General features: G+C 45.7%; 1 protein-coding gene across 2 annotated transcripts in view; it reads left to right on the forward strand.

Moving 5' to 3' along the window:
- HTR4 (5-hydroxytryptamine receptor 4) overlaps positions 1–27,184 on the forward strand; it is a 1,457,781-nt gene that overhangs the window by 655,276 nt on the left and 775,321 nt on the right. For both annotated transcript variants that reach the window (XM_086931613.1, XM_086931612.1), the window contains exon 4: positions 3,821–4,021. In XM_086931613.1, coding sequence (XP_086787739.1) covers positions 3,821–4,021 — 201 coding nt within the window. The remainder of the gene's footprint in view (positions 1–3,820; positions 4,022–27,184) is intronic.

The raw sequence follows: 27,184 nt of genomic DNA on the forward strand, positions 1-27,184 counted from the left end.
CAACTCCTCCACTCTCGCGTTCTTCTCCAAGTGTCGGACACACCTCCTTCTCCTTCCTTCCGGGTTTTGGGGCCTCTGACCCAGTGACGTCCCACTGGGCGGGCCTTCCACAAACTCGGCCCAGTTGAAGAAACAAGGCCCTGCTTCCTCCTGCGGTCGGAAGAGTGTTGTTTGCGCCGGGTTTCAGTTTTTGGGTTGCTGTGGGGAAAGCGGTGCTGCCGGTATAGTTCTAGCATTTATCTTGTTTCTCTCCAGGGCTCTCCAGGGTTTCGGACTGGCCGCCCTCGTGACACACTCCATCCATCATATTATTGTGTTTGCTGTGCCCGCCCTCAGTGGCCAGGGTATGCCCAGCCATGCGTCCCTTCTTCACTTTGCCACTGGATTCAAGCTAGCCTGGTTGATGAGGAGTGAAACTCTGAATCCGGTCCCAGGATGCTTGATTCTGGTCCAGGGAGGACCTGGCCTGGCAGTTCGGGCTCGACTGTTCCCATGAGGCACAGGGTCAAGACTGATTTGCATATGGCTGGGTCCAAAGTGGGGTGCCTTGGTGAGCAGAAGAATGATGATGGATTAAACCCAGATCTGTGACTGGGGGTGAGTGTCTGAAAAGTTTCAGCACTCCGTCCATCATCTTATTGTGTTTGCTATTGCCAAATAATCCCCCCTCCCATGAGGTCGGCGCCCCCTCCACAGGTCAGCGTCCAGTGCGTCGACACCACGCCTGGGTTTAACGCAGATCCCTGCAGCACTGTGGGCAGAGGGCTGCCTCCACCCCATTCAGGGAGCCCTCCCAACCATTCAAGAGGCCCAACTCGGCCCATGGCCAATAAATATTTGTTAGATATAGGAGGTTCAGGTTTCCCTCATCACATTCTGCAGGAAGCCCCATCATTTAGCCTTACACCAATGCCCTAGGCAAACATTGTTTTTCACCAAGCTTCCTTTTTGTTAATTACTAAATATGCAAACAACTTGAAATAGGTGAGATATGTAAGTGCGCTGCACAAAAAAACTCCTTTGTTTGTTGCTCAATGTATAATAAGAATATAGGCCACAAGTAGAGTGCACATGACAACTGACTTGATGTCTTAGTTCACTAATGATAATAGGATTGTTGGCAAGGTAGGGTGGCATAAATGTTTCCATTTCATGTTTAAGAGCTATTTCTTTTTATAAATGTCTCTTAATGGAGCGCTATTATCTGATGTAATAGGGTGAAACACTTGCTGCATGTTGAATAAATACACTTTTTTTGAATTTTGAAGACACTTCCTCGTATTCTTCATAATGTGTGCTGCATGATTTACCTGACAATTATTTTCAAGTCATTTGCATGAGCTTTTAGAGTCAAGTCAGATCCCTGCCTCATCCATACTTCGGCTCTACCTGTAAATTTGTTGGCTCACCTGCCTCAAATCTAAAAACCTCTGTACCCTGAACAGGAGGTGCATGCCTTGATCCCAGAACTGTGAGGGTTGCATAATGCACTGCTGGTGTGTATGTATGAAGCCAGTTACCCTTGTCAGGATCATGAGACATCCTCAACTTGCGATTTCAACCCATGACACCCTCTTATTACAGGTTTAGGACTGGTACTTGCCCATGAATATCAGCTTAATTCAGATCTATCTTTTCCTCCACTTTATCAAGAGAGCAGCAGAAGTTGATAGGACCATTAGTGGAGCCTTAGTGTGCTATGTGTTTGTGTTGACATTTTTGGAAATGAAGTCCACACCTCTAAAATAATGCATGGCCTTCTTTGCCAGTTACTGTTTTCAAGAGGGCCTGAGGGGATGGAGGAAAACCTGTAATACAACCGAAACACTTGACATGTGCCTGCGATAAATTTAACCCCACTTACCAGTCAATTCTCAGTACCCACAATTATATTGGGTAATTTCAGCATGCAGCAAGGTCACAGTGGAATTTGTGTCCTGAAATATTTTGCCCAACATGGCTGTTCCTGTAGAGGCAGTCACATTGAGGATGGAAGGTGAAATTTGCAAATTTTCTAAAGTCAGCTCATAGACTCCTGCAGTCTGTTACAGTATATTATTGGTTAGGCTGCTTATCTATCACATGAATTTGTAAGACTCAGAATAACGTCTGACAATATAATAGCATGACAGCTTTCCCTTTGGGTCTACCTTGGCACATGTGGACATTTACAGCTACAGGTTTAAGGGCATTTCATAGGGCAAGTCCACTGTATGAGGCATGGCTATATGATACACAGTTTGACCAACTCTCAAACAGCAAGGCCTACCCCCAACATGTTCAAGAAATCCATTCAAACCCCAGATCATTCACTCAGCCTGCAACAGTATGGAGTTCAAGTTAGAATGTGTGTTCATGAGTGGTGCTAGTCTCTGCAATCAACACACAGAGCAGTTGCTTATTCGTAATGAACCGGACCTTGAAGCTCTCTACAATTCAGGCACAAACTGAAGATGCACCACTTCAAGGACACTACCTCTGACACATCCTTTCTACCCCATAACCTCCCACTCTGAATGTGTCTTGCAAGGCTTTCTGCCTCCTGTTCAGTGCTCTGTTGCTCTCTGGTTACAGATGTGCAATACAAATACCAACACATGCTTAAATGTATAGATAAAGATGACTTTTTATTGAGTGCCAGTGATTGCTTCCCTTTACAGTTTGTAGCACGATTTAGACCTATATCTTCTGATCACTTTCAGAGCTGCCACTGAAAGCATGACATTATTAGATACACTTCCAATGTTGTTGCATGGTTGTCAGAGAAACAGAGAGCATGGTCAATATGGACTCAGTATCTAAGATTTATATGTATGCTTATCAATGAGTATACCCAGGTCAGAGACTGAAAGCAACTTTACAGTCCTTTACTGCACTTTCCAGTGTTATAGGCTAACTATTATCTATTTTCAGTGTTTTAATAGAAGGGCATCATCTTATCTCTCTGTTCATTCTAGATCCAGGCTTCAAATATTTATAGCTGTAATCAATTTTGATCCAAATGTTCCTGTGGAAAGTCTTTCTTTTTGTTCTTAATCAATCTACAGTCAAAAGCTACAAATAACAGAAGCCTGGATTTTTGATTACCAAAGTGATAAGATGTTGTCCTCCTATAGAAAAACATTGTGGTTCTATATTGAGTTTTGTGGGCAGTCATATTGAGAATCGATTGGGATTTCGACCTATTCAGTCTAAAAATCACAACTGCCACGTTTTAATATTGTATTACCTTCTTTATCTACTCTCCATACACTGTATCCTATGCATGATTTTGATGGAAAATGTGTTTGCCCACTTCCTGGCTTTACAGCCACCCTCTTCTGACAATTCAATTATGGTTATAACATACAAGCAACTCTATACATACACACACTCACTCTAACATTACAAAACAATCTATGTGCTGCTACAATCTCAGATCAACCAGCCCTCACCCACATTCTTTTGTTTTCCACAAAACCACTTCGGGCATCATCAGTCACTTATCAACCACACAGGATGAACCACTAGTCTACCCTCTTCATGTTTCTGCAGCCTTCCTTTTCCCTCCATGGCAGTATGGATCTAGGTCAAGGTGTTCACCAAAGCGATGATCAGGAATTGCTGCATCTTCAACTGTAATATCCCAATACCTTTTCTTCCCTAAAGACAATATTACTTCCATTGCCTCTGCCTCACAACTATTGAAATATATTTACCAGCAACTCCCATTAAACAAAGCTATCTCTCCTTCACTCTCATCGCAGGGCTATCCCCAGAAATAATATCCTGACACCGCCTCAATGCATATGTGACCTGAAGTGTTGTATGTGTTTTCTAGGAGGATCAAGACAAACTACTTCATAGTGTCACTCGCATTCGCTGACCTACTGGTGTCTGTGGTGGTGATGCCTTTTGCAGCCATCGAGCTGGTTGAGGAGAAATGGGTCTACGGCGAAATGTTCTGCCTGGTCCGAACCTCTCTTGATGTCCTGCTGACAACCGCGTCTATTCTACATCTGTGCTGCATCTCACTGGACAGGTGAGGACTTGAGCATCCACAACACTTCCAATTATGAAATACCTTAAACTCTTTTGGGAAAGGTAATGTTTCTATTTAGATTGATGAAACAATGAGTAGAGGCTATCCTAATGGCTCTTGGGATTACTTTCAGTTGCTTTATCCAAACCTCCACTAGTACAGGTCTTTCCCTACTCATGCTTGGTATTTTAGATATTTAAAACTCTGGCTGACAATTATTGTACAAATTGTAAATTTTTAAAGAAAATTATATTTTCAAGAATACACTTATTTATGGATTAAAGGAAAGATGATGCATGGGATATATAACAAAATGTGTGAACAGGAGTGGATCAATAACATGTAATACTTTTGTAATAGACTATGTTGTACTTTATTACCAAATTACATATCTAGATTGAAAAATAAAAATTAGACCAAATCACACATAGCATGCTCTCCATTCAGCTGTATGTTGATAGACATACAGGCTAGTGATAATTTGAATAAAATTCTATGTGATGTGATCACCGGTTCCTGTTGTGCTTATGTCTGCTGCCCATATTACTAGTAGATTCTTACAGGTCACCAATGCTGCTGATTATACACATATTTGCGTGCAAATGCTTTTATACAATCGGTAATCAATGTAAAATATTGCAGGGTGAAGCGTGCATAACATTTCGTTGATCAACATTCTGATTGTGTCTTGAGCAATTGAGTCTCATCATTGATCATTGCTATGTATGGAATGGACCACTATTTATGAACTCTGGTTTATGATACATCTACTGAGGACAGCAGTCAATGGGTAGGGGTCAGCTTCTCATCGCCTTACTTCAATTTGACAGCAACATTGGTTCTTTCAGGATCAACTTATTAATACCGTCAAGCATTGAAACCACATAAATTGTGGCCTTCACGAGTTAGTCATTAGAGCAAATAAACCATTGAAAACACAGATGCTAATTTATCTCTGCTTAATTTGAAGAACATATATACACATTAATCAATTAAGGTGATACAATGTTGACAGTGTGGTGCTTGTGTGATAATGAGTAGCAATGTAGGGCAAAAGCAATTTGGGGCATTCTATTTTTATGATGAGCTGAAGATGAGTTGTTGCTAGTCCCTGTTCAGCTGACTCCTCAATTTGAAGGATTTCGACCAAAACCGAAATATTTGTTGATGTTTTGACACTTCCTGGGTGAGTTTCAGGTGTCACCATCAAGAAAGCTAAAATAGAAGTGGTAGCGACCCTAGATTTAACACTTAAGCAAAGGTGCCAATAAATGTACAGGATGTTTGCTAGAAATGTAGGAATTGATCTGGTGAACTGCAAGACTTCAACCGGGGTTTTGGGGGAATGGTGTAGGAAACTTTGGTCCTATAAATTGCTGCCATTGATTTGAGGAAAATGGTCACATGATGCACGACCTCAATCATCAGGTTTGGTGTAATATTTAGTGACGGGACAGCTTATTAATCACTAACTGGCTTGGTTCAGTGAAGTTTAGGTGCCCCCTTTGACTTTACAAAAGGTTAAAGGACTATGCAAACACAAATACCATCTGGTCTGTAAAGAATCTAATTGACATTCTTGAGATAAAACACTTGATATGTATTTTTTTCATCAGTGCTGTGCTTCTTACTTGTAAAGAGATGAAAAATATCTTACTCATACCACTGTATCCTGTAGGATCAATATTCCATAACTGAAAGAATTTAAAAAGGAAATATGTTTTAATATTTTAAAAAGTGCTTGTGCGGGAGCCTAAGGACTCACCAGGATGGTTCTATCATAATTTACACTCACTTACAAATCGTAGAGAATCCTTGTGGCTTTGGAGGGGTCGATAGACCTTTTCCACCGTAGACAAATTAAAGCTTTTCAAATCAATTCAAACATCAGTGACATTTAGAATAAGCAAACAGTCAATGATGAGAGGCTGTGAACGTTTCAACACCTTTATTTGTCTTAAGGATAGAGTACCTAGGTCCCTTTATTCAGATTAGTACTTTACAGAAACATAAAATAGAATTTGTTAAGAGTCAGCATTAGAAAATTATACACTGTGTTCCATAAATACACCCCGTAAACTAACTAAAGGATATATTCTAAATAGAACCCTTCAAGAGTTCCTCTAGAAAGAGCGAATCATAAAAAAATACCACATAAAGTGTAGTTCTGGAAACTCAGCCGAGTTCCCTACAGCTGCAGTAACAACTATAAATAAGAATGTGATATTTGCAGTAGCATTAATCACCAAGAATCCAAGTGTACTCATCTTAGAGGAATAGCTAAAGAAACCAACTCTCCATAAAGAAGAATTTCAGAATAAGGAGAGAGATCCAGCAGCGAGACCACTGGAATAGGGGTCTGAGTCTAAGTTGGAGAAATCTGTGAATTTCTATCTAACTACCTAGGAACACTCATTATTACGGATTTATACTTTTATAACTTTTTTAGTAGGCGTCCTCTGTTGATATCCAATATTAATAGTTCACAAGGTGGTGTCATCGGTCACATGATGCTCCTTCTTATGATTTCCACAGTCTGTACCCCTTTTGCCATTCATTGATACAATGTATTTAATACTTGTTACATGAAGGAAGGTTCTCATGAGGACCCTCTTCCCTAAGCTAAAGGATGCTCTATGAACTCGAAGCATAAACAATAACTAGACATTAATATGAAAGCATCTACCAATGCTATTCGGAAACATAATTCATGAAGTCTCTAAGTCATCATTTTACATAAACAATTTAAAGGCTTATTGTATTCTAACACATGATCCAACATGGGGTGAGGAGCTGAAGAAACACAATGTTACAGTCAGCTCATTTCTGAAATATGACACTAATGCTAAGCTAAACTGTGAGCAAGAGCCAAGTGGGAAGACTTTCGGGCATGTTAATATACACGTTAAGAAATTGTTGTTTACTGTTTAGTGCAAAAAACATTCTCTGAAACGCACATTAATATACATATATTAAGTTACTGTTTTTTCACATTTTAATTTACAAGTGTTCTAAATATTATGCATTTTTCTTTCGACAAATCATTTCCTACATTAACATTTTTACAAAATGTAAAGCATTCTAAGTGCAATTCTCGAGAGGTGAGTAAGTCGTTTTTTTAAGTTTGTGGTCATTTCTCTCCACTTTTGATGGTCTTCATCAGGACTGACCCTTAGTTTCACTATCTCAACTTTAACTTGCAACATTGGAATAATTCATTCTGTCTTAGTTTGTGTTTGTGTTTAAAATGTCTGGTAGCACTTCAAGCATGGATTTTGTGTACAGAATTGATATGATACATGAGACTACATTGGTTTACATGAACACATGAACAAACAATAGTGAAACACTTATGCATGGCTAGTTAAGCAGCGACAATGACAATGTAAGGATTAAGTGTCGAGTATATAACATATTTGCATCAAGTAACCTGGAAATTAGCATAAAGTGATTGCTGGAAATAGAAAGAAGTTTATCAGGAGAGACCTGTTTGGATGTGTTGGGGTTCAAGAATCATCAAATTGAGTCTTAAGTGCTGCCTTGAACAGAGAGCAGGATTTAGAGGATCCTTGCTCAGTTTGGAGTGAGTTCCAGGGGAGGGACCCTAATGGGAAAAAAAATCACGATCTGTCCCAGTTGGTTTGCTGGTTCTTCTTCTAGGAAGCCCATCCTTTGCCTGTCATCTCCCTGAGGGTACAGGAGGCCAACTGGGAAGATCCTTGATAAGTACTTCCAAAGACTGGGTACAAGGGAAGCTGGATCCTAGGCACAAGTAATTACCCGGGCGGACACACAAATTGTTTGTCCTCTTCTGTTCTTCTTTCAAATTTAGTTGTATTCTGAGGAGTTGGTGCCTGGCAGCTTTTCTTAAAAGAGTCAGTAGCCAGAGACTGGTGATAACTCCTGGTTCAATTCTATGAACAATCTTAGAGCTAAAACAGCCTTTTCTCCAACACATCCTATTGTTTTTCTGTTACTGGTGGTCTTTCAGGATGGCAAAACTCCAGTGGCAGTTTGTGGAGTTCTTAATCCATTACCTGGGGTGGCATTATTGAAATGAAGGAACTGCCCTTGAGAACCAATCCTGGTTGCTTGTGAGGCAAGGTCTCTTCCTGTTGAGAAATGAGGTAGGTTAGTTGGGAACCCATCTCCAGCAAATGATTTCCCCACATTAGGTCCCTGTGTACCATAAACTTGCCAAATGTCCAGGCCAAAACTGGTCTTTGTGATGCCACATCCTGTTTCCGTATATTGTCCTGTGCTGTATTCCAAACACTGACCAGTCTGCTAAAAGAGCATATGTGTAAACAATGCAATTATTTGAGCCAGATGTACCGTAATATCAGTATTCCAACTGTCCTTCTGATGATGGGCCATTAATCACCTGGGAGAATGATACAGAATGTGCAAAGTGCAGCGCTTCTACTGAGAAGAAGACAATCCTCAGTGTCAGCAGTGTCCTTGAGAAGGACGATACTTGTGGTCCAAGTTCATAAAGTGCAAAGTGCAGTGCATCTATTTGAGATAAACCTCAGTGTCAGTGCTTGCCCATAAGAGCAAAGCATATGGACCTGATATCAGAGGAACATGGGGGAAGGAGGATGCTGTGCTTCAGCTGGTCAATTTCATTATGGCATCTGGTGCACGGGCAACAGTGTGCAGACTGGCTTGTGCCATTTAATTTTCCACCATCGCAAGAAAATTGACTAGCCAGTGGTTTAACTGCAGGTCGCCAAGCTTTAAGCAGGAGAGTACTACCTGTCTACGGGCGTGAATCTCTTTAGTTAACCCCTTCTGTGCTCCCATCGGCCGTTGGCCGTCGCGAGCACTACCTAGCTGGTGCTGCGAACGGCCAACGGCCGACCCGGCCCCGCCCACTCCTCAGAACGCCCGCACTGCACCGAAATAACGGCCGCGGTAAACGGATTAAAATTAGGTTTGAGCAGCCGAGACCTTTCCCTAGCAGCTTTTTGCAAATGCAAAGCAATTGCGACAGTTCCTCCTTTCTTTTGCCCCATAAGTGGCAGGAGGATGAGATTGACTTCCTTTGCCAAGGTGGAAGAAATTGTAAAAAGTTGGCTTATTAATTGAGAAATGTGGAAGCCCCACTCAAATAATAAATACCATACTTTTCATGGTTAACCACAAAAGTCACTAACTGACCCCTATGCTTAACCCTCTGGTAGCTTGTCACAAAAGCAGTCAGTTTTAACTAAGAGGCAATGTGTAAAGTTTTCATGCAGCACTCGAAAAGTAATAAAGTGACAACACAAAACAAGACGAATCCAAACTTAACTTAGAAAAATACGATTTGTTTTAATAAATAAAATGACATCAAAACAACAAAAATCCACTCTGTAGAACCAGAGTTATGAGTTTTTAGAGTACAAGGCAAAAATAGCACCAGAAAGCACAAAGTGCCATATGCAGATATCTGATCACACAGGATGAGGTGAAAGTCACAATTTCAGGCCAACTGTGATGGAGTAAGGGTCGGATGCAGGGACCAGGGGCCATATGTACGACCGCTAGAATTAGTTATTCACAATTTGTGCACAATTGCAACTCTCAAATTGCGAGTCACTAAATCTAATGTACACAGAAAACTGGCCACTAAATTGTGAGTCACAAATGACTCACATGGCTATTAACAATTTGCGAGTTAGTAACCGGTCTATATCGCACCAGCAAATAGCAATTTGCGGTTGCAAATAGTGACAGAAGTTTCAAAAATAGCAGAAACACTATCAGGGACAGCGGAGGGATCTCAAAACAAGAAGTGTTTTCCCTGGAGGATCCTGATCAGAAGTCAGAGCACATGATATGGTGCAGCAGCACAGACCAAGATGGAGAAGTGTGGCTCACTGGTTAGAAGTGGCAGACCCTGAAGCAGAGGTCGACCCGGGTCCAGGGTTCAATTCCAGACGCGGCAGGGTCTTGGGTCAGTGTCCGCGGACTCGATAATTCTCGCCTAGGTGCCTACGCTAACCATGGGTCCCACTCTGCAACTCTGGGCAATAGCTTGCTTAATCTCCACAATGGCCCAATCAGCGCCGGGGATGCCTGGCTTCACCTTGGGGGTGCCCTCTCACAGGGAAAGCCAGGACGGGTTCCCCAGCAGTATACAGCACCAGGATGCCCCGAGTGATGGGGTAACGGTGTGCTTTACAAGTATACATACATTTACATTTACCAACACTGCAGGCAGGCTCGAAACATGCAACCAAAATGGCTAGCATGGAGAGTGAGAAGGCAGCAAGGGAGCGTTGCTACAAGCTGAAATTTTCAGAGAGGGAGCGGGACATCCTCATTGAAGAATAATACAACAATCATGAGCAGCTTTTTGGATATGCATCTCAGAATGTCCCTGACTCTCAGAAGCAAAGAATTTGAATGGCGATCCAGCTGGGCATCAGTGCCCTGGGTGTGGCTAACAGGTCCACTGATGAAATTAAAAAAAAGGTGTTGCCACCTGCCCAGGAGAAGGACCTGTTGGGGAAAGATACATGTATCAGAATGGTCAACCCATAATTTCAACGTGGTAGGGAGGTGGTTGAGGGGTCGGAAGGTTCAGTGCCCAGAGGGGCAGTATGACTGCTCCTCACCACCATCCTTGCCCAGTCCCTCTGTAGCTTATCGATTTTGCTAGAGGGCATGTGCAATTTCTGTAGAATTTCAAAGTGCATCTTCTGTTGATGGAGATAAGTGATACTCTTTTTGCATTTGGCAAAGCTGGATAGGCACAAAGAGGTTGGTCTTGGTGTGGTGGGAAGGATATTGTCAGGGGTCTGGAAGCGGTACCAGGTACAAGGTGAGGGAGTTGATTGGCACCTTCTCGGGATGGTCACCAAACAAGGGAAACCCTGTAGTATTGTATCTATCCTTCCAAACAGGTATGGAATTAATATATTACCTTCTAATGTGGGTGGACAGGATGGTGAGGTAAGCGTGATCTTCAGTAATGTGTACCAACATGTACATTAGAACCCTGTGAACAGTAGTCTGAGGGTACAAGCTCTGATATTCTGTTGGCAAGGGTCCCTGTCAGCCAGTGAAGTAACAGAGGTAATTGTTGGAGGCAGTCCAAGCAGGAGCTATTGACAAAAAGTGATGGGGAGAAAGGTATAAACATCTGTCTTGTGTACGACATATCTTGTGGTAGCTCCTAACCGCCGCTTTGTCTCCTTTCCAGCCCACACCCAAATGGATAAGTAGCTTGCCCCCCTAGAAGAGAGAAGAATAGGGCCAGCCAGCAAGCAGGGAGAATCTCCGCATAGTGTGAAAAGGCAATAAAAAACAGCATCCTAAAAGAGCAAAACACTGGCAGATTCTTCTGTGGCAGAAATAGGCCAACCTTGAACTAATTTCAAAAGATATAGATAGGTGCAGTTCCATCTGTCTCAGTCAATCAGCTCGGAGCAGATCCAAGGTTATCTGCACTATAAACACCTACTCATGTGCAGAGGTGTGTTCTCTGGAGGAGCAGCAGAAAGGTCCTTCACTAGGGTCCTGGATTTGTCTATGTTCTGTTCTTGGAATAAGGCGTCTATCAGGTAACCCAGGCTCTCTCTGTCAGAACGTCTGTGCTGGGTTGATCAATGACTGGGTGTAGTATATTTCCTGTTGTGAGGCTGGTGGTTGCAAGGGCCATCAGATGCCTGGGGTGGGAGAGTCGTGGGCTGGGTGCAAGTCCATGGGATCTCCTACGTTGTCCAAGTAGGCAGAGAGCAGTCCTAGCTTGTCAAATTCTGAGGTGCGGCTGTGTACTGATATGATCATCACTGCTGGCTCAATATCCCAAATTTGATCCCTTGCTTCCATAGAAGAGGGTGAATGGACAGGTTTTTTTTCATTTGATCACCGTGTTGTGAGAGAAGTCCACCATACCATGTATTGCTGACCCTTCATATTGAAATGGACCTCCATTCATTATCGCTGCCTGCGAGATAGCTCTAATATGCTGGTGGTGTAGAAGACACACTATGGTTGCTCTGGGACATTGACTTGATGTGTCAATCGTTTTTTCAGCTTCAGTGGTCTATGAAAGGTCAGGTAAAGCAAGGGAATGTATAATGGTATTCCATAAGCCGGAATCATTCTGTGCCTTCACAGCACAGTCATTAGAACAAAAGGGTCTTTAGTATACTTATGTTCTGCATGTGAATCATTATAATGACTTGCCTTAGGGGGTGCTGGATTTTGGAATTAGTTAATTTACTATTCCAACTCCAGTCAGCGCAACGGAAGGGAAGGTGTTAGAGTTTAGATCCAACACCATTCTACCAATTTGCCCACTAAAGCAAGTTGTTATAACGACTTGCATGCTGAACAAACGCATGCTAAAGACACATTTGTTCTATTGCAGGTGCTGTGACAGCACCGTGGGATTCCGGCTTCGTTTAGAGGACGTTTCCCAAAGCAAGGAAAGTAAAACGCTATTTAGGAATCTGAGCATCTCATCCTTTTCCATGTCCTCTGGTGCCCCATTCAGGTGAATATTGTCTCTCCACAAGCGGTCTTCCAAGTATAAAACTTTCCTCTACAGTCTCTGAATGTCGGTCCACCAGTCTGGCTGCGGACTGTAGAATCTTTTGAGGTCATCCACCCACTTTTTCTTCGAGTGAAGGTGCAAGTGTATGTGCGACAGTTCGATCCTTACAGATTTTATGTCAGCCGCCATGTCTGTGATGTTGTAGTCAAGGGCAGTTAGTTTAGAGTTCATGATAGTAACCTCTTTGAGAATAGCTGCTAAGGTACTTTCAGCAATGGAGTGAGTTCTGGCGGGCGTGTGCGAAGACACTCCAGATAAGACCTCCGCAAATGACAGTTTGTGGGTCACCTTCAAACCCAAACTGGATGACGAATTTAGGAGGTGGGTTACCCCATAGTCATGAGAGAGCCCACTCAAGTAGTGCTGGTGGTTATACTCCCTGGCCATTGATAGGGGGTCTGATGAGTACTAGGGCACCGTTTATGAAGGGTGCCCGTCAACCGCTGTCCTTGGCCACGGGCTGCAGTAGCATATTGCGGGGTACGGGCAGCTATCACCAGTGTGGCTTAGTACAATCTTCAGAGATGGTGAGGGCTGAGCCACTCTTGTGCACACAGCGGAGAAGAGTCCCCTTTCGGGCCTCCAGATCAGAAGAGATGGACCCAGCCGAAAGCTTCCAGGTCCTAGGTTTATGGCCTCACAGCAGAGGTGTTTTCCAGCAATCAGACCCACGCATTAGTTAGTGGAGGTAGGATAGTTGCACATATGGGCCTTGCTGACCTCTGCAAGGGAAGCCCCCAGGTTCCAGGAGCCATAGGGAATATCTAAGAGGGTCTGGCAGGAAGATGAGAGGCATGTTGTTGTTGCCTAAGAAAGTCATCAGGTCAGCTGTGGCCAGCAGAGGCTAAGCATTCCACACACACTAGCGGTCCTTGTTTGTTCAGGGACCTCCTTCAGCCACTTCTTACTCCGGGTGCTCAGGAAGTGGATCCCACTAAGCCAGGGCGGGTAACTCTGCTGTGCCAGTGGAGTTTATGGAGTTTTGCCTACTCCGCACTCCGTTGAGAATGTGGAGTTCAGGCAAAACTCAGACTCCTTGGGGGAGCGGAGTTAGTCGGCCCCTACACTCTCCCTAATTTAAGTATAAAAAAAAGGCACTGACCTGGTGTGGCTGCCTCCTCCTTGCCATGGTCTCTCTCCTTCCTCGTCCATGGAAACCCCTTGTTGTATGTAGGGTGGAGGGGAGTGGAGCGGAGTTCCAAGGAGTTTTTTTTAACTCTGGGGAACTCCTCGTAGTGGCACTACGCCAGCTCTGCCTGGGGTTAGATCTCTCCATTGCTGCTCTGGTCATGAAAGGGCCCATGCCGTCTCAGGCCTTTGTCTTTAAGGTGAAGGTGGGAGGAGGATCGGTTGGCACTGCATGGGTATCACTGTGTACAGGCTATCACTGAACTGCTCAGCTGGGTATACCCTCATCCACATGCTGAGGCAGTCAGACCACCTTGTCCATTCTCAGACGTTTGCCTCCAAAAATCCTGGGTGCCGGAACCCTTTCCCTGACACCAGTCAAGGTTCAGGACCTGAGAAGCATGTCTTGAGGATCAGGTCTCATTCCAGCAGAGCCAGTTGGTGCCAGTCAGGTGGGAGTTGCAGGGAAGGACTTCAGAAGCTTGTTATGTCCCTGTAGGCCAAATAGGTCAGCCAACTGACCTTTGGAGTCATTTCTGTGGATCCTGTGTTCAAAACAAGCAGGTCCACGCCTCCTTTTTCAGACAGTAGGGCAGGCATTCTTCTGAATCTTCTACAGATCCAGGAATGTTTTGATGAAAGGTTGTGAAAGTGCCACATTTATACCCAGTGCCAGCCATTGTCTGGGGTCAATCCCTGGCCTACTTTCAAACTGGTTCTGGGCTGTTCTTCCCCTGCCCCAGGGTTTGTCTCCAAACTGTCTAGGGTGACATGGAAAGAGCAGGCCTGGCATCAGGTTCCTTTGTGTGTGCTGCTTTTAAGAGTAATCAGGGCAGAGCACAACTCCTCCATGGTCATCCCAACTTTTGTCCCCATGTCTGAAGGGAAGGCACACCACAGCACTGGAGGGTCATTTATAATCATGGGGCCAGTTCATATTTAGATTTGGAAGAAAAATGCCAGTCACAGTCTCAAAATAGTAGCTTAAAATCAGACTTTACTATTAAAGAGGATTTTAAATTGCAATTCATGAGTGGAAGAAGTATTTATCTCTCTGTTCCGATATGGATGTTATAATAATTAATGGTAATTTGGTAACCCATTGTTAGTCTATGGGAGAGATTGCCCTATGACAGTAAAATAAAACATTTACACTGCCGGGACATGCAAAACATAAACACACACTTACTACTCTTTAAATACCATGCACCCTGTCCTGTGTGCCTTTAGGGCCTACCTTAAGGTAACTTGCAAGTATTAAAAGGGAAGGTTTAGGCCTGGCAAAAGGGTTATTTTGCAAGGTCAAAATGGCAGTTTAGAACTGCACTACAGCCTGATGTGGAATGCTTGAAACATATTTTACAGAACTACTTTAATGGATGGCACAAGGAGTGTCGAGGCCCACTAGTAACATTTCAATTACAGGCCCGGGGTACATGTCGTACCATTTACTAGACACTTGTAAGTAAATTAAAGGGACCAATCAGTTCGGCACACATTTTGCCCGGGTTCAAGGGAGAGAGCACAATCACTTTTACTACCAGTTAGCAGGGGGAAAGTGCCCAGAGTCCTAAGGCCAGCAAAAATGGGTTCAGCAAAGAAAGGCAAAAACCTGAAGTGACCCTGCCGAAAGGGTCCATTCCAACAGAAACCAAAACGAATGATGTAATGTAAAAAATGACTATAGACCATTTCAGTATCTGGCACACACATTGTTGTCATTTTTAGGTCTGATGTTAGACAAGGCCTTCAGGTTTACTAAAAGTATATGTATACTTACTTATAAGGGCTCTCAGCTGGCCCTTTATCATCCATTGGTCTTTTATTATACTATTCACATTTTCTTCTGCTCATTACAACATATATCATGGGACACTTTGCTGCTGGTAAACTTCATTGTGATTAGTGGTATTCTTCCTTTTCACACAAAGCACATCCACACACAAGATAGTTCCCTTCAGACCCACGGACCACTATGGCAATGTGTGCTTTTTTTAGGAAAAAAAAAAATATTGCTTTTCTTTAACCCCATCGCCGCGGGGCTGGGGGGGAGGGGGGCCGCACGTGGCGCCGCACTGCTGATGGCGAAGCACGGTGGCGCTGTGTGCTGATGACGAGCTGAGCTCATAATTGCCACGCCCGCTCAATGGAACACCCAGCACAGCGGGGGAATTATCCCTGTGTAGGCGTTCCACGGAAGTCATGACGAGCTCAGCTCGTCATCAGCACAGCGCCACTGTGCTGCATGACGAGCTGAGCTCGTCATCAGCACGCAAGAGGTTAAGGTTAATAAGAGCCCTGCAGTTCCCCGACAATAAAGATGTGCACACCACATGACAAAATCTAAAAAAGCATTGACTAAGCAAAACTGCTGGCCACCACCACCAGACCCATTAGCTTAGCTAATTCTTGTTAAAGTGATATATATTGACCACTGAGCTAAAGAAATGTAAAACGTCCGAGCACGGATTCAACTGAGTAATGCTGACAATAGGCCTGTATATTAAGTTGAAAAGACATCCTTTAAACAGTATTGCCAACTCAAATCTAATAACGCAACTTAATTGCCTCAAACATATTCCACGAATTAAAATTTTCACAGCTCTAAAGCCAGCCACTTTGATGGTTTTAATATACTTTGTAGTGGTAATCGCAAATAAAAGATAACGTTTCAAGTCGATTCCTGGCCCCTTTCCTTATTACACAAAAATCATCAGGTTACTGCTGCCGCGCGCCTTTGGTTCAAATCTGCCGTCTGTCACTGTTGATGTCCGCTGGGACAAGCGCGAGGAAGAAAGGAGGGATGTTTAACGAATGGTTTCCAACAATCCCATGCGCGGATAGGAACGTTGCTAATGATTTCACAGTATCATTTCTCTATTTTGGCGTTTTCTGCACGTTCTCTGACAAGCACGGCCCGCTCAACATTTTTAGAGCTATGATTGACAACTAATACAAGAAAAGGAATATTTCGCAAAAGAAATCCGAGTCAGCTTTTGTTTTCCAAAAACCATACTAACATGCACAGACCCCGCTCATACAATGCACTGACGGTTGAAATGGCGAAGTGTTAAGACTTGAAAACAGTGCCTAATCCTGCCTTACACCGTGTATCGTCTCTACCACTGCATGACTAAGGAACACAGAGAAAAGAAAAAAAATGATTATCACCTCCAGCATATAAAATTGTAATACAGATATTGATATGTCTTGGTGTGCTGCCTGGACCCCTTGCGGACGAGCGAAGTTGTAATCAAAACCAGAGGCAAAGTGGGCTTTGGCCCAGGGCCCCAGACTTTCAGGGGGCCCCTGAAATAGCCAGCTCTGTTCTGCAGAGACTTGCCCTCATGACCTTGAATAATTATTAAACAAATTGTTTAATGGGAGGGTGAGACAGAGGGTATTTGCAGTAATATTAGTGCAATACAATACTAAAAACAATACTAAAACACACATCACTATCCCTGAATATCAGATGTGCACACATTTCGAATTTGACCAAAGAGGGCAAGGAAGCTGAGACAGGGTCATAAAATCAAAGCTGGTCCAAACCGAGGCCCCCAAAATACTTTTGGACCAGGGCCCCCAATATCTTTAAAACGTCCCTGATCAAAACGGAGGGGAAAGTAGAGAGTTCATTTATAATACGTGGGCTGGTGATTACATCACACGCATGCTTAGCAATGAGTAAGAAAGGCAACATATTGGGACAGATTTACAAGCCCCTTGCGCCACGTTTACGCCGCATTGCGTGATGCAACAGTGAGGTAAATGTGGCACATCCCTGCGAGCATTTACACTGTGACGCATCTAGGGAGATGCTTCACGTTATAAAGCCCAGCGCCACAATGGGGGCGTTCCCACGCAGGGTGGGCCTTCCGTCACCTGTGCGCCTCGCAAAAGTGCCTGCGTGAAATCTACCAGATTTCACGCAGGCACTTCCGTGGCGCTGTTACGTCAATTCCTTACGCCTGCTTAAAGCAGGCATAAGGACTGACGCAATATGTTAGGTATTGGGCGGCCCTGAGCATTGTTGGAGTTGCATCGCGCCCTTGCGTCACGAGATGCGTCAAGCATCTGCCTACCCTTGCGGCACGGAGCACCGCATTGTAAATGCGGCGCATCTGCCGTGACGCAAGGGTAGTTTTGCGTGAGGCATTTGTTCTGGCGTATCTCTGCTGATATGCAGAGATACGCCAGAACTCGTAAATATGCCCCAATGAGTTTAAGGCGGGCCTGTGAACGAGTAAACAGAGAGGAATGCGCAAGTCAGACAGACCAGGCCATCCTGCTAGGCATTGCTATTTACTATTATAATCAGAGCAGCCAAGCATTCATTGCATTGTGCAGCAAGCTGGGGACCCCCACCGAGGCCCTTGCACTTTCCCGCCAGTTCTGAAGCACGGGATGAGCTTTCTCAGGTGATGGAGAGGGTTAAAGCCTCCCTGGGAGGCGCGTGGCGTCGAATCTCTGGGCTCCCAGAACCCCGCGTGGCTCCGTGGGTGGACGTGTCATGGCAATCGGTAGAGGGGTGAGTGCCAGGCCATCTGTCTAGGGCGGCTGCCAGTTCCGCAGGCAGCTCGACTCGGAGGCTTGCGAGGACCGACGCAATGTGGGCCTTGCTGGGAAATTAAAGTCCCTGGCAGCAGAAGTGTTTGAACAGAAACAGAATCTGGGCAGGGTTATCATTTGTGTGCACAGAAGCCACATTCTAGCAGGTTAGTCAAGCTATTTATTTTTTGCTACCAGCAACATCAGGTCTGCATTTCTTTTCAAACACACGCCAACGGAGAAGGAGGTGGGAGGGAGGGTGAGCTGTTGTAGTTGGTTATTGGGACAGGTGGGTGTGAATTGTTTCTGGTGACTCACTTCAAACCTTGCCACCAGCTCTGCGCTATTTGTCCAGCACAGACGCCTATTCACAGCCTCCTCTAGCATCATATAGTGCTGCTAGGCCCCACATACATCTCTGTAAAATGTGCCTCAAAACATAACATGAAACAGCCCAGTCCTCACGCGGGCACAACATGTAGCCCCTCTCTTGGTTCCTGCCTCTCTGTGGCGTAGCTGTAAAATACTGGGATACCTGTACTAGTCATTCAGAAAGTGACAGTTGTCTTGCCCTGGAAGTGACGTCATCATTGACTGGGACTTCTGACCCCCTGGGGTCCCTCCCTGGAACTGATGTAGGTGAAGGTGGGTCACGTGCCCTGAAGGGTGGGATCAGTGTGCTGTGACATCACCCTGGTCATGTGTTAGTCACGTGACCATAGTCCTGCATTAGGGTTGAGGCTATGCGTCAGCCGTCAGCAAAGCAGAACCCTTGGAGATCAGGTGCCCACGCTGTGATGTAGAGGTGTACGCCTCTCTTGATATGTTTAGAATAATTATAAGGAGCTCCTAAGCGGTCTATGCAACAGCCAAGAGCTGTCCTGCAGAAATAAATTGCTCTGTCATTATGAAGAGATATAACCACCTCAACAAAAAGGCTTCCTCCGATGATGGACACTATTGATAGATATTATCTTAGCGAGCCTGACACCAGAAGTCATGGATGAGAATGCGCAGCAGAGCACCCCTAAAGATGGGGTTTGCGACGTCACAGGTTTTCACGAGTACCTCTGCCTGTAGGATGGGAGCGCTCAACCTCGAGGATCTGCCTCAACTGGTATCCACTATTAAGGTTGCCATTAGCGGCAGCGAAGCTTCGAGTAATGACATAATAGTTGGAAACAATTTCATCAGCATGGAAGATAGTGAAGAATCTATAGCTCCTCCTAACTCACTGGTCTATGAGGATATGGGGTTTCTGGAGGAAGCGGTTCTGGAGGCTGTAGTCCTGTAGCAGCCTCATTTAAACACTGATGACGGTTATGCTTCGATGGACCTTTGCGACTCTCAAGATTTCAGAGATGCAGAGTCCCGCGAAAATGCAAACGTAACGCAAAGTGGGCAAAACTCCTCAAACTCCTCTGGCAGAACAGTTTATCGCCCACCCCATCTAATGTATAGGTGGGTTTTCAGTTGACTTAGAAAGGCCGGCAAGAAAAGTGAAGATTTATTTATATGAGATATAACTGAGACTTTACTCAGTGCTGCTGGCTTGAAAAGCACTATCATGTTGGGACATATGCAGGCTCCCTCATGAGCATTTAGCTTCTCATTTGAGCTCAGATCAGTATACTTTACAGAGATGTCATGCAACATTTTCCCCTTTGTCTTCTGTAAACAACCTATTTGCACATAAATAGCGTGACATATGCATCAATGTTTTAACATTTTCTCTTCAACACGAGTATCATTTCACAAGCCTGCCAGGGATGCTGTAAGAATGGTCCTAATCTAATAGAATGTTTGTGCATGAGTTTGGTGTATTTTATAAATGGCAAAATAAGATGTCAGATGTTACAACAATCTTATTGGATGTTGACATTCCTGAATTGTTTAACTGCTAAAAACTTTATGTAAAAAAATCAAGGCTAATGAGCCCGTAGTCGAGCTGTTTTTCCTTTCTCAGGAAATATTCAGATTTTCAAAAGCATACAACCTGAAACTAGACTAACATTAATGCTGCCTACGATCGGATGGTGTCCTCGGGAGATTCACTCTATTTCATTCAACACATTAGCATATGTTAGTGTTACTTTAGCCAGCATATGTAAGTGATACATAATCGCCGTCTCCCTTTCAGCTTCTTTGTGCTCTTCATAATAATTTGCTTTTAGAAGCTTTTCACATTGATTATTCAGAAATAACACAGAAAAAGAATAATTTGTTAATAACTCGATTTTACATTCGCTTGCACCAGATGGGAGAATCATTACATGCAGATGCATTTGTGACAGTGGCTAACATTTGAATTCATCTACTACTGAAAAACACGAGTGAATATTTCTCACTTTTTAGGGGGTTGGGTTCCCTTTAACTATCGATGTCTATTAAAAATAAATGTTTATTTTAAAACAATGCACCGTTTCCATGCTGCGTCAGTGTACCAGCAAAGACCCCTAAGACAGGGAGATAGGAAGCATCCTTCATAGTCGATACACAGTATCCCCCAAAATGTCTCAATCTGTGACAATTTCATCGGAGATCACTCATGTTGTTGGCAAAATAGCTCCATGGTGGGTTCCCCCAGTCCTGGAAGATCAGTGCCCACACTGCAGGTTACCTAGGCTTGAATCTTGGCAGTCTCCACTCAGAGGTTTACCCTTTTTATTATTTCAATAAAGGAAATACCTGTTAGAGCCCCCTAAATCTTCCTATATGCATAATGCTATGGAATTTTGTATTATGAGGAGTTGGTTCATGTTACTGATTAGGTTATGTTTATGTTATGTAGTGTTTTATCATGAGAAGCAGTTTGCCTGGTGTTGTACCTTAAAACAGCTACATTTTCAGGGTTAAATAACGTATGCAGTGGCCTAGCCCTTGTGCATGCTGACGTTTTCCGAGTACACCTTTGTAGTAAGTCTGAATTCTGATAGGAGCTTAATTGCAATTATTGTTGAATATTTCTCACAGGTAGGCAGAATAATCAATAAATCATAAAGAATGCGACAGGAGCATCCAAAGCTGTTAAGAGTGTCGCCTACTCAATCAAATGAGTGTTTTATCCTGTATTATTATAATATCGGAATCCAGCTTGAAAGAGTTAAACTTTGAAAGGTCGCTGGCCCATCAACTCAGAGTCTTAAGATACATGAATAACGTTTTTAATATTTTTGGTTTGAATCCTGGTGTGGGCTATCTTAGCAGGTGATGTTTGAAATTCGTTCCTTCAGTTCATTATGTAGGTATCCCAGAATGCAAGGCTCAATGGGTGGTCGTGCCCACTAGCCACCATGATTATAATCTTACTTCGTTTGATTGTGAAGAATTTCAAGACACATTTTAATATGATCTGCATTACAGGAAGTGACATCATTATTAAAGGAAGTGATATCAGTGGATTACCAGCCTTCCGTCACCATAACATTAAAGGTGAAATAGCTTTGGTTGTAAATCTACAAATTGCAGAGTGGTCACACTTTCTTATTCTGCTACTGTCTGTCGGTCACACTGCCATGGATCTTCATTGTTGTATAGTTTTCCTTTTCTTGTGGTTATGGAAATGTACAGTTTTTTCCTGGGGTGTGCCAATGGATTTTGAGAAACTCAAGCATTCGATGAAAAAGTGTGAAAGTAATCGAACATTCCCTATACCTGTATCTAAAAGGAAAGTCTCGCGATAGTCTTGTATTTGCTGAGGAAAGTTTGGCTGCTTTCATATCCCCTTGGCTTGCATTTGCTGCTCAGCTGCATTCCGCACTGCTCTTGTGGGAGGCTTCCGGTTCGCATGCTCGGCTTTCCGCCATACCCGTGACCCCTGAGAAGTTATAATGAGAACTCCCTTTTATTTGGAGGTGAGCTCTGCACAGAGAATCCAGGGCTTACATTGGAAGATGTCTTAGATCCTGCAGGCACAAAGCCCAGAGGCGCCAGCGGCAGCAGAACTTTCATGCTATTTGTGGTCGGCTTTCATCCAGGTCTTCTCTCATCCATGTCGAGCGTCGCCTTCCAGCACCACGACGAAAGGCCGGGCAGACCTCGCAGGACCTTTGCCTCGCTTTGGGGTACTCCTTTTCGTATGTGTGTGGTTGGGCTTAGCCACCGTATGATCGGGAAGATTGATACTCAAGGGACATACATATGCTTTGTGGAAGTGTACACTTGAAGGCTTTGAAGGGACAACTGGTGGAGAAATAATAAGGAAGCCTCTTCTTCACCACCTCAGTTCAGTTTAGAGGATGTGTGGTGCAGAGAGTCTGGGCTCGCAAGGATGATCAGACCGTGCCAAGAAGTGTGCTCCACCCTGCTTCTCATACAGGACCATAGCGGTGCAGGTGGAACAGCCACACAATGGATAGACACCAGCGCGGGCCCTGCAGATAAGAGCGGTGGGGCACTGGTCCGGTTTGGGGGGACTCGACACACAATCACGAGGGAAAAAGAAATAAATAATACATTTTCCCTTGTTGTCTGTCAAAATCCCCCCCCCCCCCCCCCCTAACTTGGCCCCACCACGCCCGCCTCTCTTACTTGCACGGGCTGTGGCTGCTGGACACAGTCTTTGCAAAAAATAATTTTTGTGGTTTTGATCAAACTGTGGCAATTCATGCTATTGCCACTGATCACAAATTATTAACTATGATTTTGGGTGGCACTTACAGAACAAACAGTGGTGTCAAGAGATATGGAATTACATGATGTGACGCAATCAGTTAACATGACTGAATTCTCCTTTGTAAAATAAGAGTTAGATTAACTTTCTCTGGATACTAAACAAAAAAAAGGGATTTGAATGAATGCATTTGTGGGGAGTAAATTGGGTTATTGATTGGCTGGGTTGTGAGCCCTGGTCAAGCAGAAACCACATCCATGTCAGGGTAATGCACAAACAAACCACACATTTTGACAAACTTGAAATTGTAAATCAATGATACACTGTAGACCACGGGTACTCATAGTATGGCCCGCTGGCCACCTGCGGCCCGACAAGCCTTCCTTGGTGGCCCGTGGACCTTGCAGACATTGTACCTGTGTTTAAAAATGTATTTTAAAGAGTGTCCACAAACACTGCCGGTTGCAGCAGCCCGACTCTGAGAGACTCTGCTCTGTGGGGGCCCAGCGATTCCGGCGATAGTCAGAGTGGAGATGCAGGGGCGCTAAGAGGTGAAATACAACAAAGCCTCATTAACAAGTGAATGGTCTTCTAAAGACCTGTGAAGTACTCAGTGCGGCTGTGTGTGTGCCCAGGAAGCTGTCTAAGCCGGGCTGACACACACACAGGGTGAGGTGACAGAGGGAGGGAGAGGGGGGACATAGATGGAGAGGGAGGGAGGGAGAGGGAGACAGAGGGTGACAGAGGGAGGGAGAGGGTGGGAAACAAAGAGAGAGAAGACAGAGGGAGGGAGAGGGAGGGAGACAGAGAGAGGGAGACAGGGAGGGGGGAGACAGGGAGGGAGGGTGACAGAGGGAGGAAGTCAGGGGGAGACAGAGGGAGGAAGCGGGAGACAGGGAGACAGAGTGAGGGAGACAGAGGGAGGGGGAGACAGAGACGCAGACAGAGGGAGGGAGACAGAGGGAAGGAGATAGAGGAAGGGAGACAGAGGGACGGAGACAGAGGGAAGGTGACAGAGGGACAGAGACAGAGGGAGACAGACAGAGGGAGACAGAGGGAGGGAGACAGAGGTAGGAGACAGAGGGAGTTAGACGGAGGGAGGGAGACAGGGGTAGAGGGAAGGAGGGAGGGAGGGATAGGGAGACAGAGGGTGACAGACAGAGGGAGACAGAGAGAGAAGGAGACAGGTCGAGATAGACAGAGGGAGGGAGTCAGGGGGAGACAGAGGGAGGGAGAGGGAGGGAGAGGAAGAGGGAGACAGAGAGAGGGAGACAGAGGGAGAGGGAGAGAGGGAGAGAGAGGGAGACAGACAGACAGAGGGAGACAGAGGGAGGGAGACAGAGGGAGGATGACAGACGGAGGGAGACATAGGGAGAGAGACAGGGAGGGAGACAGAGGGAGGGAGACAGAGGGAGAGGGAGACAGAGAGAGGGAGACAGAGAGAGGGAGACTTAGGGAGACAGATAATGGGAGGTCAACAGAGGGAGGGAGACAGAGGGATGGAGACAGAGGGTGGCAGACAGAGGGACAGAGACAGAGGGTGACAGACAGAGGTAGGAGACAGAGTGAGGGAGACAGACAGAGGGAGACAGAGGAAGAGAGAGGAAGGAGACAGAGAGAGAGTGAGAGAGAGAGAGTGAGAGAGAGAGAGGGAGGGAGACAGAGAGAGAGAGTGATGGAGAGAGAGGGAGAGAGGGAGAGAGAGAGAGAGAGAGAAACAGAGAAACAGAGAAAAAGAGTGGGAAGCAGAGAGAAACAGAGAGAGAGAGCGAGAGGGAACGACAGAGAAAGAGAAAGAAAGAGAGAAAGAGAGAGAGAGAGATGTGTATATGCCGGGTCTGGTGGCTCAGTGGAGGATGGCGTCCACTGCAGGGACCTGTGTTTAACCTCATGGTCACAGTTTTTTTTGTTGTTCTAGCCCCGCCCCACTCACCCACCCACTGACCCCTTCCCCCTACCGGTGCGGCCCTAGGCAACAAACCACACTGTAAATTTGGCCCCCGAGAGAAAGTTAGGGAGTACACATGCTGTAGACTATTGCATTCCAAGTGGTCTAACCAGTTTAGACACAATGGCCACCTGGGATGCTGGAAGCTGCAGATAAATGGCCAGTGTGAGAAGTTGGCCCGATATGCAACGTTCGCTATTCTAGCGACCGCTATGTATCGTTCCAACGACCCTTATGGTGTTTGGTTGTAAGTCAACCTATAGACCAGCTATCCTAGTAGCGTGGATACGAGCAGTCTAAGGCTAAAGACTCGAGAGGGCGCGTTAAGCCAGCTGTTTACCACACATGTACCCCTTGAACACCCAGTGAAAGGACACCACACAAGTGTTATGAAAATAAACAGTATATTTATTAAGAATCACAACAGCCCTGTACTCTTTATGAGGACAGGGTACTAAGCACAAACCAAATCTCTTTAGCAAATACTTCAAGTGCACAATTAGAACAAGTGTCCGAGGACACGGAAAGATTAAGGTCTCGGGCGGACCCGATAAGGCAAGTCGGAAGCGAGGGACTCAGGACCCTAGAGTAAGGAGGCTATGCAGGCACCGAAATGCCGAGTTACCTAGCCACGAGGGCTGCGGCTGCACAAATCTTACAGGCGTCGGGGTCTTCGCTGACGAGCCAGGAGCCGGAAGAAAAGGAGTTGCTGGCCGGCGACCAGTGCTGAATAGTTCGTAGAGATCCAAGCCTGGATCGGAGATTGATGAAACCTGAAAGCAGAGGGGACCAAGTTCGTACTACTAGCCAGTAGTCAGAGGGTACCAGGAAGGCACCGGTTGGCCGTCACCTCGACCAGGTGAGTGGGCGACGCTAGGCTCGGCAGTCTCACGGACCAGGAGGCGTTGTCGGCGACCACGGTGGAGGTGCGAGCTGTCCCACGAAGGATGATGCTGTCGGCGTCGCTGGGCCCAGGATGGGGCAACAAGCCTTGGCAGATCTCAGGGCCACGTGGTGGGCCTAAGATGGCGTCTTGAGTGGACCAGGAGGGTCCGGGGTGCTTCTCGCAAAGATGGAAGCAAGGGCCAGTCTGGAGCAACCAGACCAGCAGTGATGATTCTCGGATGTCGTCACAGAAGGGCACAAGCCAGCGGCTAGTGGCCAGACAACGTGCTGAGCAGCGAGCAGAAGGGCCCCACGCAGATCGTGGAGATGCTGGGAGACTGCACTTCGGTGCTGGAGCGGCTCAGGGTCGGGGCTTCTCGGACCCCAGAGCACTCACCAGAGAGTTACCTCGATGGTCGTGCTGGTTTTAAGAGCGTGCAGGTTCTGATGATGGCCGGTCCCTCGAGGTCTCGTCGCACCCACAGATCACAGCTGAGCTGATGACGTGGGTAGAGGTCAGAGGTGCCAGGGAAGCCGGTTCTCGTCAAGCTGGGCCGTCGGATTCCTTGAGGAAGGACTTACAGCAAACCGCAGAGTTCTTAGTTGGTGCCCGCTGATGCAGGGTGACTACTCCTTAGTCACAAGGGAGAAATCTTGAGAAGAGTCTTGAATGTCCTTTCGTAGAAAGTAGTTCTTGAATCAAAGATGATCTAATTTGGAAGGGTCCCCGCTCCGGTCTTTATCCTAAAGAAAGGGGTGGGTACATGACTAGGTCCTGCCCTAAGGGTGGGACCAGGAAGGGGGGTAGTTACACCCCTCTCCCCTGCCGGACTTTCCCCAGGCCAGGGCTGGCGCCCCTGGAACTGGTTCTGACCGGCAGATGCGTAGTGAGCACCGGGGTGCCACTCCGCAGTCACCTTCTCGCAAAAGCCCTACCTACCCAGAATACACAAACCCTGTCTGGGACGGTGCGAACACCGCCCTCGACAGGAAACCCTTTGTCCAAGCGCTCCTCGCTGGAAGGACTCCCAGCAGCAGGAGGTCAGACTCGTGTCTGTGGTGGCAGCATCCATTTTGTGGAGCTGAGGCTTTAGTTAACTTTAACCGGGGTTCACAGTTACGTACATGTCGTGTCCCTCTAGAAGGTTGGAATGCTAACCTCATCGCCAGAATTGGTGAGAGGGCAGCACCCCGATTCGTATGACACCTTACTCGACATGCCTTGATAACGTGACACCGGAGTTACCGATATGGTACGCGTTATCATGGAACAGCTATTGGGTCTTGATTCCGCAAGCTGCAACCGGGCTCGGCTCGGGCCTGAACCTAGCTCACACGAGCCCACGCACTCTGCCTTCAGGATCGTTAAGGCCTGCCATAGGAGTGACTGATAGGAACTCGGGTGTCCATTGTATGGTTAGATATAGAGCTACTATACCTAAAGCGAAGGGTGGTTACACGTCTTCGCCCCAGCTGTCGTGCAGCCAG

The sequence above is a fragment of the Lissotriton vulgaris genome, chromosome 7 (genome assembly GCF_964263255.1).
Source record: "Lissotriton vulgaris chromosome 7, aLisVul1.2, whole genome shotgun sequence".
NCBI lineage: Eukaryota > Metazoa > Chordata > Amphibia > Caudata > Salamandridae > Lissotriton > Lissotriton vulgaris.